The sequence below is a fragment of the Squalius cephalus genome (genome assembly GCF_949319135.1).
Source record: "Squalius cephalus genome assembly, chromosome: 8".
NCBI classification, from domain to species: domain Eukaryota; kingdom Metazoa; phylum Chordata; class Actinopteri; order Cypriniformes; family Leuciscidae; genus Squalius; species Squalius cephalus.
Window position 1 is genome coordinate 35,465,174 of NC_137129.1, and position 13,982 is coordinate 35,479,155.

The 13,982-nt window shown below is 38.3% G+C and overlaps 1 protein-coding gene across 3 annotated transcripts in view; it reads left to right on the top strand.

The window, feature by feature from the left end:
- Nucleotides 1-13,243: 13,243 nt before the first annotated feature.
- Nucleotides 13,244-13,982, top strand: part of pvrl2l (PVR cell adhesion molecule related 2 like) — a 151,207-nt gene continuing 150,468 nt past the window's right edge. For 2 of the 3 annotated variants that reach the window (XM_079878605.1, XM_079878606.1), the window contains exon 1: nt 13,385-13,737. In XM_079878605.1, the coding sequence (XP_079734731.1) occupies nt 13,674-13,737 (64 nt within the window). In that variant the 5' untranslated portion in view covers nt 13,385-13,673. Of the gene's footprint in view, nt 13,738-13,982 lie in introns of all 3 variants that reach the window. The other variant, XM_079878607.1, reaches the window with a different exon arrangement.

Here is a 13,982-nt window from a genome sequence, read left to right on the forward strand (position 1 = left end):
TGATAAATTAGCGTACGCGCTCAGAAAAAAGTGCATCATGTCAGAACAGAATGCAAATTAAATGTTCACCCGGCAAAGCTTTAAAGCACAAGCAAATAACGAACTTTTGTGATTGCGAATAAGTGCAGTGCCCTGTGAGTGTAACTCTACCGCTGCGTTAGCCAGTGATGTGAATGTACGTCGAGTTTTACAGTACTGGGACTGAGGCTCCAGATCTGCAGCTGATAGAATGTGCGCTATATAGCACGATACTACCATATTTTAGTTTCCATGCTTATTGTGTTTCCATAACAATGTTAGTGTGTAAATCTACTGAAACGGCCACCATAACAGTGGAGTGTGATGTGTAAGATGAGAAAGCGGAGATTAACTAAAACAGATTGTGTGTAGTATAGTTTAATTTTGCGCCGATTTGTCAATTGTTTATGTTTCCCCCCAAACATTACATTCTGGTAACCCCTCTGCTTAGCTTCAGTAGTCATGTCAAAGCAATAACTAAATCAGCATACCATCATCTGAAAAATATTACAAGAATTAGATGCTTTGTTTCTAGACAAGACTTAGAGAAACTTGTGCATTGATTGATTTTAAAGTATTATTACTGGTATATAAATCATTCAATGGCCTAGGTCCTAGGACCTCAATACATTGCAGATATGCTCACTGAATATAAACCCAACAGATCACTCAGATCATTAGGTTCACATCAGCTAGAAATACCAAGGGTTCACTCTAAGCATGGTGAGTCCGCTTTTAGCTATTATGCCATCCGCAGCTGGAAGCCTGGCTAACGTCAGACCTCTTTCTCACTGAGACGTGGTCTGGGAACCATATGTTAATTTTCTCGTATTTGAGGCGTGGTTTACGAATGCCCAGAGCCGTTTATTGGGCGCTACGAATGTCTATCAAATGTGCCTGTGCGTAGCTCATAGCCAATCGTTTCAATTATACCAGATGACGTAGCCTATGTAGAGCGGCAGAAATTCGACGAGGAAGAAGACAAAATAAACTTGCGTTCTAAACTACTTAGAACACTATCTAAAGGTCCTTGCACACTGAATCCGAAATTTTCGCATGCGTTTTTTCGTATCCGTCATTCTGTGGCTCTAAACTGTCAAAACACCATTCAAATGCTTGTTACGGATGCGAAAAACGCAGAAAATCGAACCCGATCCGATTTTTTTTTGTGACGGACGAAAGTTTCAGAGGCAGTGTGCAAGTGTGATTGACATAACGTGAGGTTGTATTTATTTTTTAACGTGCGAAAATTTCGGACGCGAATTTCGCACTCAGTGTGCAAGGGCCTTAAGGCTGCATCGAAAGGTAACTTCGCATCTGATACCATGTTGGATCCATAGATATAAACAAACTGCTTCGGTGCGTCGTCGTCGTCTTTCTGCTCTGCTCCCTCCCCGTTCTGTGATTGGTTCCCTTTTTGAGGGGGAAATCTGGTCCATGGTATCCAGGCTGCCTAGCAGCGTGAATAAAATTGCGCTGCATGCAAGGCAGCATGGGGAAACCCAGGCTAGCTGGAACCAGCTTCCAGAAGAATCTGTTTAGCTGTGCATTTACTGAATGAGCACTGTGCGTGCGACTGATTACACTGTATTTCATTTTCTTTTTTATTCTAAACTGTTTTAATTATCCTTGCCTTGCCTTGCCTAAAGTTTATTTTACAAGTTATCATAGACACTTTTAAATGGCTATTTTGACGTAAGCCAGTAAGCAACCATTTAGAACACCCTAGCAACCACATATCACCATGCTAAAAACACTCTGAATACTAATCAAGTCAAGTCACCTTTATTTATATAGTGCTTTATACAATTCAAAGCAGTGATAACAGGAAAATTATGCATTTCGGCTGTAGTTCAGCTGAAGTCAGTTCAGTGTTGAGTCAGTGCCGTTTTAAAGATCATCATTTAAAAAGCGGGTCTGCAAAAAAAAAAACATATATATGATGTCATCTAGCTTAGTTCAGATCTCATACAACAGCATTGCAGTAGCAAACACTGTTGTGAGTTTAGCATGGTAAGCGCCACTCAGATTTGCTTCTGAAAATGTGAAAAAGATTTTTGTTACCCAACAAGGGAAAACAATTGAACTAATTCATCAATTAGACTTTTTGCACAGTGCATATATTTGGGAAAACAGATCAATAAATTCAGGGAACTTGAATGCATTTTGCGTTATTGATTTTGTTATTGATATGGTTCTGCAGGCCTCACGGTGCAGTCAGACTCAGACATTGAGTGGTGATCTGAGATGTGTGTGTGTGTGTGAACAGGACACAGGTGTCCACGTCTCATGCCTCTGCAAATATCTCTTCTCCTCCGGTCATCGCTGGGCTGATGTGAGCGGATGGATGGATGATAGCAGCTCCGTGAAGAAGGATGAGTGGCTTCGATACCTGCCACATTACTCTTACTCATGCTCAAATTTCAGATCAGTGAGCAGAAATTACAGGGTGGAATCTAAAGGTTTTATGTCCATTGCACTCTCTTACACAGACCAAATTCTGTGGAGAATTTTCAATGAGTGGCCGCTCTGTTCTCTCTCTATGGGTTTCATTTTTTATTTGAACAGGAATTTTTTCTTGCGTTTCTTACACTTTTCATGCCTTTATTTTTGCTTACTTTCCAATACTTTTTTGGTGTGGAATTTCTTGCTTTACTTTTGTCTATTTTAAATCTTCATATGAAAATATATTATAAAATGAATTCTAACATGATTAAAGCAATAATGATCTATATAAAATGATACGAATATGAACCATTTCAATATCTATTGTTATATCAGTTTTCTCTCTGCAGTTTCCATCATAGTTTTTTTCAGAAGTTGGTGAATCTGAGTTCACTAGTAGATGATCTGAAACACAAAGAGAAATCAAGGTTAATATCCCTTTTTACTGCTCATTATTACCAATCAAGCTGTAATTTTGAAGTGTATGGATGGATGTGTTCATAATTATTAATTTCATATTCATTCTCTTCATTTACTATTATAGCTTATTATCTGTCATCATGAGCCATATGTGATGAAACACCTGTGTTTTTCCCCTTTAAAGAACCTTTTGTGCAATGAAAAGGTTACAATGTTCTTAATGGAACCCTCAGTACCAATAAAGAATCTTTATTTTAAGAGTGTAAGAAAAAGACTGTAATTTCACATGTCTCCTCTGCAGTTTCAGAAGAGATCAGTCTAAAATTAGCTGAGATCTCAATACAAAAATGCTATATTCTAGCCACATACATAGCTATGTCAACTGTTGTCCGATTTGTCTTTCTCCTGGGGAATTTTCTCTGAGCTCTGAGAGAACGATCCCTATAAGCAATAAAACTGTCCTTTGTGTAATTTCTAACCATTTGAACCGCTGTGACACATATAGAGAGTGAACTTCAACAGAAGAACTCCTCTTTCAGTGTTGTATTGGATGGTGTTCACACTAAATTAAACCTCTCTGCTGTTGCTCTAGTGAGTTTGGATGCAGAAATCAATGTTACATTTGGCTAATTGCAGCTCATCAAAGATATAATGTCCCCCCGTTTGTCAGTGTGTAACTCTTATATGGATCGTTTATCCAGAAATGAAAATTGTCATCATTTACTCACCATAATGTCGTTCTAAACCCATGATTTTCTATCTCTGGTGGAAACGAGAGGAGATGAATGCATGAATGTTTGAGCTGTTGTTTTGCACAAATGGGAACTGAGTCTCTCAAGCTCATAAAACGCAAAGCTCTCAAATCTCATAAACAAATTCAATTTCAAACATAAAAAAAGTCACAATCGATCACAAGACTTGCAAAAACACAACATATGGCATGAAATATGATATTCACATAGCGTTTGAAATGCTACACACATACATATATATATATATATATATATATACATACATATACAAAATATAAGTAGGCTACATTTTGATTGATTTTTATAAATTATGGATTATATAAATATGATTTAAATAATTAAAAATATAGAATTACTCAGTGTTTATATAATAATAATAATACAATATTTATCAAAAAATTTTTTTTTAAATTGTTAGGCTATTATTAATTATAAAAAAGATAAATATAATTATAAAAAGGAATTTAAAAATGTGTTACAAATCATATTGAACAATTCCTATTATTGTATATTTATATTTTAAAATGTAATATACATTTAAACTGTAGGCTAAATAAATAATTATATAAATAGTTGTAAAATAATAGAATATTACAATATAAGGATGTAAACCCTCATTGGGACCGTCTTGACAAACACTTCCTTTCCCAGAATGCTATTTACCCCCAAACTCAAAATGGAATCAAAAAGCATCAAACATCCATTACCAGATGGAAACACTAAAACAGCTTAATTACACATCCTCTTGAGTTATTTTTGTCTTTGCAGGGCAATTCAGTAAAATCTGCTTCCTCATTCCTATTGTAATAGCAGTTTCACATCCTGTTAGCCATTCCATTCAAATTTATACTCAAGCACTGAAAAAGAGGAAATTCTGAGTCCTCACACAAAGCTATTGTACAACTTCAGAACATTAGGAATATCCTGCATAAGTCATACAGACTTCTTTCATGGTCAAGGCTTCTGTATTCAAAGTCAGATTTCATGTGCACATTCATTCAGCGAACACAAGCACATTGCTTCAATAAATCATGCGCGGGATGACTGTGAGACCATCACTGACAAAAATGACATGACCTCTGCTTCCTCTCCATCATACACACACACACACACACACACCAGTGGAACTGAACATTTGTGTGTGTGTGTGTGTGTGTGTGTGTGTGTGTGTGTGTGTGTGTGTGTGTGTGTGTGTGTGTGTATGTGTGTGTGTGTGTGTGCACTCAGGACCATTCTAAGCAGATCATAGCTGACAAGTAAACGTCCCACAGCTCTGTGATGACAAAATCCCTCCATCTCATTCCCATTCTCATCTGCGTCAAAGTGTGCCTGCACGCGGCAGATAAAGACTGCAGGGCTGTAATCAAGCCGGTCCTTCCCTTCAGCTGTACACAGCTTTATGTTATTTACCAACAACTACGTGCAGCTCAGACTGCAAAAACACATCAGGATGCGAGACGCAATGTATGTGGACGTGAGAAATGAGCTACACGCAAGACAAAGACGGCTGAAATGTTAGATATTTGTTTTTGTGTGCGCATAAGACAAATAGCTATTTGGCTCCACGGAAAAACAAAAAGGAAATGAAATAAAAAGCAAAAAAGTAAGCAGAAGAGTGATGTGTTATAGACAAGGCCCTCAGGAAATGCCTCACTTTGCAGCATTAGGCGTATTTCGGAATAATTCCAATTGATTTTTTTTTCCTTCACACAATGTCTCATTCTGACTTTGTAAAGGCGTTTTTTTGAATATTGATTTTAAATTTAAAACCGAAATCTCATTACATTAGCATTCAGAACTGCGTAGGGCAGCAGTGGTTACAGCTTCAAGTCCTTTTGGCTCGGTTTCTGAATCTTTCAATTTGTGAAGCTCCTCCTGTTTATCCATGCATGCCTCCTTGAGCTTTGTCGGAAATTATGGATGTGAATCTGTAAATGCAATCTTCTCTCCCTTTCCAATAGATTTTTGCTGCAATCTGACACCAGTCTTTGGTTGTTGTGATTCTTAAAGTCTACAGTATTTTTTCCAGCTTTTCTCAGGTTGTGTGCACTCCAGGGTTTATTGCCTTCAAAAATCTGCCTGTATAAGCTTCATTTGACTTGCTCTCAATGCTCAAGTGGCTTTTGTATATATCTGCTCTACCATACAGACCTGATGGATGGAGTCCTGCAGAGATGGTTGCCTTTTGACAGGTTCTTCCATCTCTTTATTGTTAGAATTCACTCATAAAGATGGTTTCTAATAAGATCTGAGATGAGTTTTATAATCTGATGCAATACAGGAGAAACTTGAACATTTTTTTCTCATGATCTTTCAAAAACAATCTACATTCTTAGAAGAAAATGTTATATAACATTGAAGGCTTCAGTCAGGCACTTCAAATATAGAACCTTTAAAGTTTTCCCATGGGATTATTTTATGGATTTAGTTTTAATTAATTCATTTTCATTTTAATTAAATTTTATGATCAGACCGTAAACATATTTTATCACTAGAAAAATTAAATAACCCCTTAAATATGAAAGTTTTATGCAATAATTTCTTTATATAGAACCTTTTTGGCATAATGGGTTCTTTAAAATTGAGCCAAGAACCCTATAGGGTGTAATATAAAACCCCACTGAACCTATTTTTCTAAGGGTCTGTTAACACACACAAAAAAAAAAAAAACGGGCAGTGGAATGGGGGAAAAATGCAAGGTCTCAAGACACGTTTTTTTTTTTTTTTTAAAGTTGAACTTCTTTTAACTTGAAAGCCGTGTTTTTATTGCACCGTTTCAAAAGCAGGGCACAGAGATCAAACACATCAGTCTAGTGCATTTACATAGAAAATCAATGAAAAAATAGCCTTGAAAAAGGAATTGAAAAACACATTTTTGCGGGGAAAAACACAGGTCAGGTCAGTGAAGCGAGAGAGAGAAAACGCAAGGTCTAGAAATGCATTTTTGAAAATCCCCCTATTATGCTTTTTCAAAAATTACCTTTCATCATATAGCTGTTTGTGAATGTAAAAAGTTTGCAAAGTTTTAAAGATCAAAGTGTCAATCGTCTACCCTGGAAATCCAGAGTTCTCGCGAGAGCATAAGTTGAATTTGCTCAGCGAGTTACTCTGGTGTCGAGTAATGGTGCTCATTAAATATGCCCTTGTATCCGAGCTGCACCAATCACATCGGGTTATCTGATATAGGCGGGCCAGAGGTGAGCTAAACAGATGACGACAGCGCGGTGACGTTGAAGTCATTAGTAAACATTGCAAGATGGCTATGAATGAACACCAGTTGTTTGAAACGGCTTTGGCCGCTACAATGAACAAGTTAGACTTGGCTTTTTATCTAAAAGAGGAACAGAAGACCGCGCTCGAATCCTTCCTTTGCAAGAAGGGTGTTTTTGCTGTTTTGCCGACCGGATACGGCAAGAGTCTAATCTCCCAGTTAGCTCCGCTGGTAGCTAAGCGTATGGGGCTTGTTGTGATCGGTCGTAGTGTTATCCAATTGCAGTGAGATTTTCAAATGCATGCTTGGTGCCGCCCCTCGAGCTGGCCGATTTTCATTAATCGATGCCAGACCATTAATCTTTCAGATTTAGGTCTGGATTTCCAGGCTATCAATTGTCAGCAATTCCAGTCTCACTTCCTGTTACATACCTATAACAACAAATTTGCATCTATGGTCTTCATTTGCTGCTTGTGAACAACGTCTGCTTTAACCCACCCTTAAAGTTGTGGCTAAAACTGGAAAAGTTTGGTTCATGTCATGTTTTCTGCGCTGAGGAAGCAAATCCACTTTGCATGCACTTCAAAAGGACTCATGCTGGAATTGCTAAGGAAAAAAACGACCGTCGTGTTGTTACTGTTCGTATCACAGTATATCAAGCGCTGAGGAAGATCTGGAGCTAAAATTCAGATTTGGTAATAAGCGTTTTGTTTCTGAAGCGCTGTAAGTGGTAGACCAATCACAACAGACAGTGCCATCTGACCAATCAGAGCAGAGTAGGCTTGCAGAAATGAGGGGTTTAGAGAGCCTGAATCTTCAAATGAACCATTTTCAGACTCTTTTATAAATTAGGTGATGTGCAATGTACATTGTAAGTAAATTAAAGTGTTTTTGACCTTTGATGCATGTACATATTGTAGGAGACCTCCTAAACAAAATTAGGGAGCTTTAAAACAGCATAGTTGAACACTCTAAAAGCTGAACTTGTTTTTACTTGAGTGCCGCATTTTTAGAATGCCTCGACATGCACTAGATGCTGCAAAATATGCGAGACAAGCGGTCAGATACGTCAGTCTAGAGCGTGTTTGAAGGTATAATGTTATTTTACACTCTTTTAACATAACTTTCTCAAGAATCAGAACAGACGAAATATTATTTCCTGCCAATTCAATTCAATTCCATAATGTATAACACAGTGTATAAATATATAAAATGAGAGAGAACAGTCCCACTGGAAGTGAAAAACAACATACCAACTTTCCTGCTTCACACATTCAACTCCAGCTATTTTTTCTCACTCTATCGCTCTTTTAATCCTTTTTTCCAAATGTTGTTTGTGTCCCCCAGGCGGAGGATTTTCTATATATGGAGGGGTGTTGAGAGGATGTGAGCCGATCACAGTGAGCCAGTCATTGTGTGCGTGTCTGAGTACATTGTGGCTTGAGAATGCCACACAATTCAACACACACACACAAGAACAGTGCAAACAGATGCATCGTGAAAAGATGTGAATGGGCAGAATTCATTGAAATGTGTGCGAAGCACATATTTGCGACACCTTTTTTTCCTATTTTCACACCGCAAGCAAAATCTTGAGCTAAACTGAGATATTATTAGTATTATAGACAAGATTTCTGTATGCCTGTCTTACTATTTTGTCTTTGCTTTCTTTTCCCCCACACACAGTTTAAAACTCACATTTTAAACAAATCTGCAGTGAAGCATAAAAGATCTAATGAAAAAAAACAAAGTGCCTGATTCACAGTAATCAAGAGGTGAATAAGCATAAATGGAGCGAAAGAGCACTAAAAAGGAATGTAATGAAAGGAGTCTTAAAGGAATAGTTCACCCTAAAATTGGGTCATTTACTTGGCATTCCAAACCTGTATGAGTTTCTTTGATTGAACACAAAAATCAGTCAAAATCATATTAGAAGCGTGGCACTAATCCACTTTATTCAATGTATTTGAGTGAAAAATAGACTGAAATTTATGTCGAGACTGGATCAATGAGTCAGCGAATTGAACTCAAGAAATAAATCAGTGCAATTTGTGAATGAATCAATCAGAACGAGCTTTGACTCAAATGAACGATTCGTTCACGAATCATACATAAGATTTTCAAAAAGATTTTCAGTGAGTGACACGACTCATGACTCATATGAACCATTTCTACGGCCCTGTTTACACCTGGTATTAAGATGCGTTTTGCTCGGTCGGATCACAAGTGGACGACGCAAAATACAAGTCTAAACGGGGTTTAAAACGTTTTGAGTTTGTCTACTTTCAAACACTTCCAGAGATAGACGAAAACGCATTTGACCGGATTGCTTTAGTAGTGTAAACGCTCATGTGGTTGAATGCGATCGAACAGCCACAAAAGACGCCTATACTCTCCGCCTACTGACTTAATGAGTAAACTTTACGCTACCTGACAGGATTTGTTGGCTGGAGGCCCCAGTTTGGTTTGAAGATGAAAAACATACCAAGCACAATGTTCTCTCATCATTCCTGATTTTCTAACACACACTCACAGAGTTTGGCGTGGTCTTCTTGTGGCTGCCAGAGCAGAAACGAAAGCTACTGCTCAGTGTATTTTTCCGTCGTCTCCGGTCGCGTTCATATGTAAATTGCAGGAGCATACTTCGTCTATTAGATCTGAAAAACCCCAAACATTTACCCACCCATAGACCCTCGCCTCGAAGAAATCAGGTCGAAAGTGGACAAAAGAGACGGATTAAACACCAGGTGTAAACGGGTATGTGTCTCCCTCGTCTGCTTGTGATCGGATCCACCAAAACGCATCTTAATATCAGGTGTAAACAGGGCCTATGATGCTTTTGCATCCTTTTCGAAGCTTGAAATGAGCATTTTGGTGTGAACTATGCCTTTAAGAAAATCTGAGAAATTAGACACTTGAGGCAAATGGACTGAGACATTTTAGTGAGTGTGTACGCAGAACGTACAAGAACCCTGCTGTGGGGTGGTAGCCTGCTCGGCCCTTTAATGTGTTTAATCATAGCGTATTATCAGCAGCCCTTTGGTGCGTCATTAGCAGAGCAACACTTAGCTGGGCCAGTTTAATGGAGCTTTAAGATATACTGTAATAATGAGGGGCAGAAGGTAACCGGATCGAGACCTGAGGAGAATAGAAAAATAAGGCAACAGTAAGGCATGGGGATGGACACTTCAGTGTATTAATCAGTCTGTCCGAGTCGGAGAGTTATGCCGGTAAAGGTGTCGACAAGGCAACTGATACATGATCACATTAAAGCAGCCACCAAGCTTAATCAATCTGAGCCTGCTGGGCCGAGCTAAGCAACAATCTTTCAGAAAGCTCGGATGGAGGGCAAAGTGTGTGAGTGTGAAGGAGGTTTCAGGCCATTTTTAAAAGGGTTGTCAGATTTGGACATTTTGCCATCCTATTGGACCTCCGGTTAGGACAGTGTGTTGAAACAATGACATTGAATGCTTGAAAACGTATCATTAGTGCCAAACTGTCAGTGGTCGTTAGAAGCGTTTGGCCCGGTGAGCGGCAATTCAAGCTATTTTTTGGCCGAGATGAGATACACATCGTCAAGCGCAATTGAACACACAGTACCAAGTGGGGGAATATAGACAGATTCTAATAGGATTCAATTGCTCTTTTTCCTGTGTTCCGGCTAACCATGACTCAGCTATATTAAGGATGCATCTGTGAGAGAGGGGGTGAGTACTGTTAGGTAACAATATAATCAGGAATCTTACTGAATGTTCTGTGGGGTGGAAAAAAAGTGTATATGAAGGTCATAGATTGAAGATGAATTTATAGCCCACTCCCACTGACAATATACCACTCTTAGTTCACAGGACTCTATATACCAGCATTTGCATTTGACCTTAAGGCACTCTCAGTAAATGGACACTCCAAGAAAAGCTGCTAATGGTGTACCCAAGGATTTTAATAGTGGTAATTTCCAGAAGGAAATGATTATTTGTATCAAGACGTGGAATTGACATATGCAGCCCTACCGTAATTATCGTACTATTTATAAGAAATTTTAATTTGATGTTGTTCAATGGCCCATTTTAACACAGCTTTGTGAGGCTTCTTGAAAACCTCTGAATGGCCCTTTGACAGCCTAAGCTCTTAAAAATAAAGGTTAAAAAAAAGTGCAGCGAGGCCACAGAAGAAATATTTTTAGTTTCCCAAAGAACCTTTCAGTGAACAGTTCTTAAAAGAGCCATTTTTTATTAGTGTGAAGAACATTTTGAAATAAAGAACTGTTTTACACTATAAAGAACCTTTTGTCGAATGGAAAAGATCCATGTTAATGGTTCTTCATGGAATCAGCGAATGCCAATAAAGAACCTTTATTTTTAGTGTGTGCGGTTGCACTATAGACTTTGAGCATGCAGAATTGCTTTTTTATCCTATTGACATCCATATTCATTGTGGGGTCAATGTCATTTAGGGCTGCTTCAATAAATCACAATTAACAAATATTATTACATTCAAAATGTGACTTACCAGAAATACTGTTGGAATTTCCCCATCAACACTTGAAAATATCTAATGGGATGTTGCTTCTCACCACCATCTTGGAAAATATGCATCACACTATGATACATGCACCCAAATGATCTGTTTATAAATGGATTGATGGCTCAATCTGACTGAAAAGCATGTAAACACCTCAATCAAATTCGACTGAGCTTGATCTGAATGAAATTTCAATTGGATTGAAAGGGATGGTGTAGACCTGAAATAATCTGATCAACAGAAAAAAAAACAAAAAATCATGTTAAGGCATGAATCCAACTATTTTCTCAATCGTTTTCAGAAATACCTAGTGAACATGTGAAATTTTTAGGTTTAATCAACTTGGATGTTTAATAACTTATTAAAAAAAGTTGCAAATTGCTTAACTTATTTTGATGAGTTAAAGCAATGTAAAAACATGTTGTCGTAACTTATTGATCACATCATTTTTTACAGCACTGCACATACGCTGGATAATTGTTCAGAATACCTGTAGACTAATGCACATGTAAACGTATATCGGATTACAACGTTTAGGGTTCATAAACAGAACTTACAGTTTGTGAATTGACCAATTGATGGAAATTAGTGCATGTAAACATACCCACTGAAGTCCAGATCTAGTAGTTATTTTCAAGTAGAAGATGGATGATTTCTTGTTAGTCTTGAATGCAGCATTAGTTCCTACTCTAATTAAACACCTGCAAGAGGCCATCTTTTTCAGTGAAAATGTGTGGCTTTTAGTCTGTCTATTAGCCATGAGGTCGGTCACGCATATGCTAATACACTCCTAGCTGTTAACACAATATGACTAGCAAGCAGATAGGCCTATATGTGCATTTGGACCTAACTCATGCTGCACTGAACAGATTTTTGTCCAATGGTCTCTGAAATGAGTACGTTTCAACAGGAAACAGAAAATAAAAGAAAAACGGTGCCTTTCAATCATTTCTTGGGGTATTTCAAGTATTCAAAGTGCACACGGCCTATGCAACCTTCAAACTTAGCAGCTTTTTAAGTTTTTCAAGCTGCCAGGCAAGACTTTGTCAGCTAACATCAAAGTTTGCCTTGTCGAACTTCTAGTTAAAACTATAAACGTATACGCAAGCAACCGTTTATGCATTATCGAGGGGACGCTGTATTTCATTTGACAGAAATCTTCCGGGCTCTGCATGCTAATGAATGTGAGCGCGTAATTTCACAGACTAGTCAATAGATGGCAGAGCGAGGTCACTGATTAGTATGCAGGCCATTCCCAGAGGAGAAGAGCACTGAATTCATCAATCCCGTCCTTCATTCCTCCTTATTTGAATAAATCGCATTGTTTTGACAGTCAATCAACGGCAGTTAAGTATGAAGAAAGTCCGCCAATATGAGTATAACATATTTTAACTTACAATTTCAGATTCGACTACTAGAACATGCAAAAACAGCCAAGTCGTCTGATTTATATTGTCTGACAATTTTGCCAGTGTGGGAAATTAACTTTTTAATTATGGAATTTAATAGTCGCCCCATGGAAATTGAATTTCAGAATCATTTCTTTTCATCATTCACCGTTTACGAGGGCATATTTTGAAGAACATAAAGCAGCGTGTCGTTTATTTGTCACTATATGAACTGAAATAAATCTTCAACTGATACAATGATGTCAGGAAACGCTCTGTTAGCATATTTTTACATAATCGATGGTTCTTTGTTAGACTGTTGTTTTTATGTTGTTGTCACAAACTTTAATATCTAATTAGATTTACTATTTCGATTAAAAATAGTGCTATAGAATGTTTAAAATTATACAACGTCAAATGTTAGGTAAAACCCAGAGGAATTTACCACAGGGGGATTTTTGTCTAAATCCCCCGCTAATTTTACTCCCATTCTGATTACAATCACAAACAAAATAGTAGGCTACTTCGAAGCGGAAAACCAGAATATGCGGATTTTACGCTTTAATGGTGTTTCTGGAACCCAATCCACAAGTTCTAAACTTCAATGCCCTTCCATTCCACTATGACGTGACGCGACGATGACATCACGACCAATTCCATCTGTAGCGCTCTCGCGCTCGCGACCGAACAGAACAAGTGAGCTAGTCTCGTCAGGCAGAAGGAGTCAACGGCACCATCACGAGCACAATAACATACCTGCACACACTCCGGGCTTTACTAGCTGTTGGAGCGGACTGTAAGACTGAGATTCCGCCCTGACGAGCCTCAACACACCGCCTCCGGTTCGCCTCGCAAAGTGAAAGAGATTTTATGCTAAAGTTTTCAGGATTTGTTTAACCTCCCGCGGACAAGAGCGGAATGAGCGACTTTACGATGATAAACTGTTGCCTGATTCTTGGCGCGTGCCTTCTGTCCAGCCAAGGTAATGTGACTCAGTAACTTGTGGGTTAATCTTTTTTTTTTTTTTTTTTTACTGCTCAACCGGTCACTTGTTATTTTGAAACTCTACCTACCTAGAGGCAATTTGCATGATGTAGTAGGCGCTTAACATGAAGTCGCCCGTCCCAAGTGTATTGATACGCAAGTTGCACGTATGTGTCACGCTTGCGCGCGCTGATTTCTACGGCTTACCTGCTTATCTGGGTTATCCTGGTTAACTTAATAAGA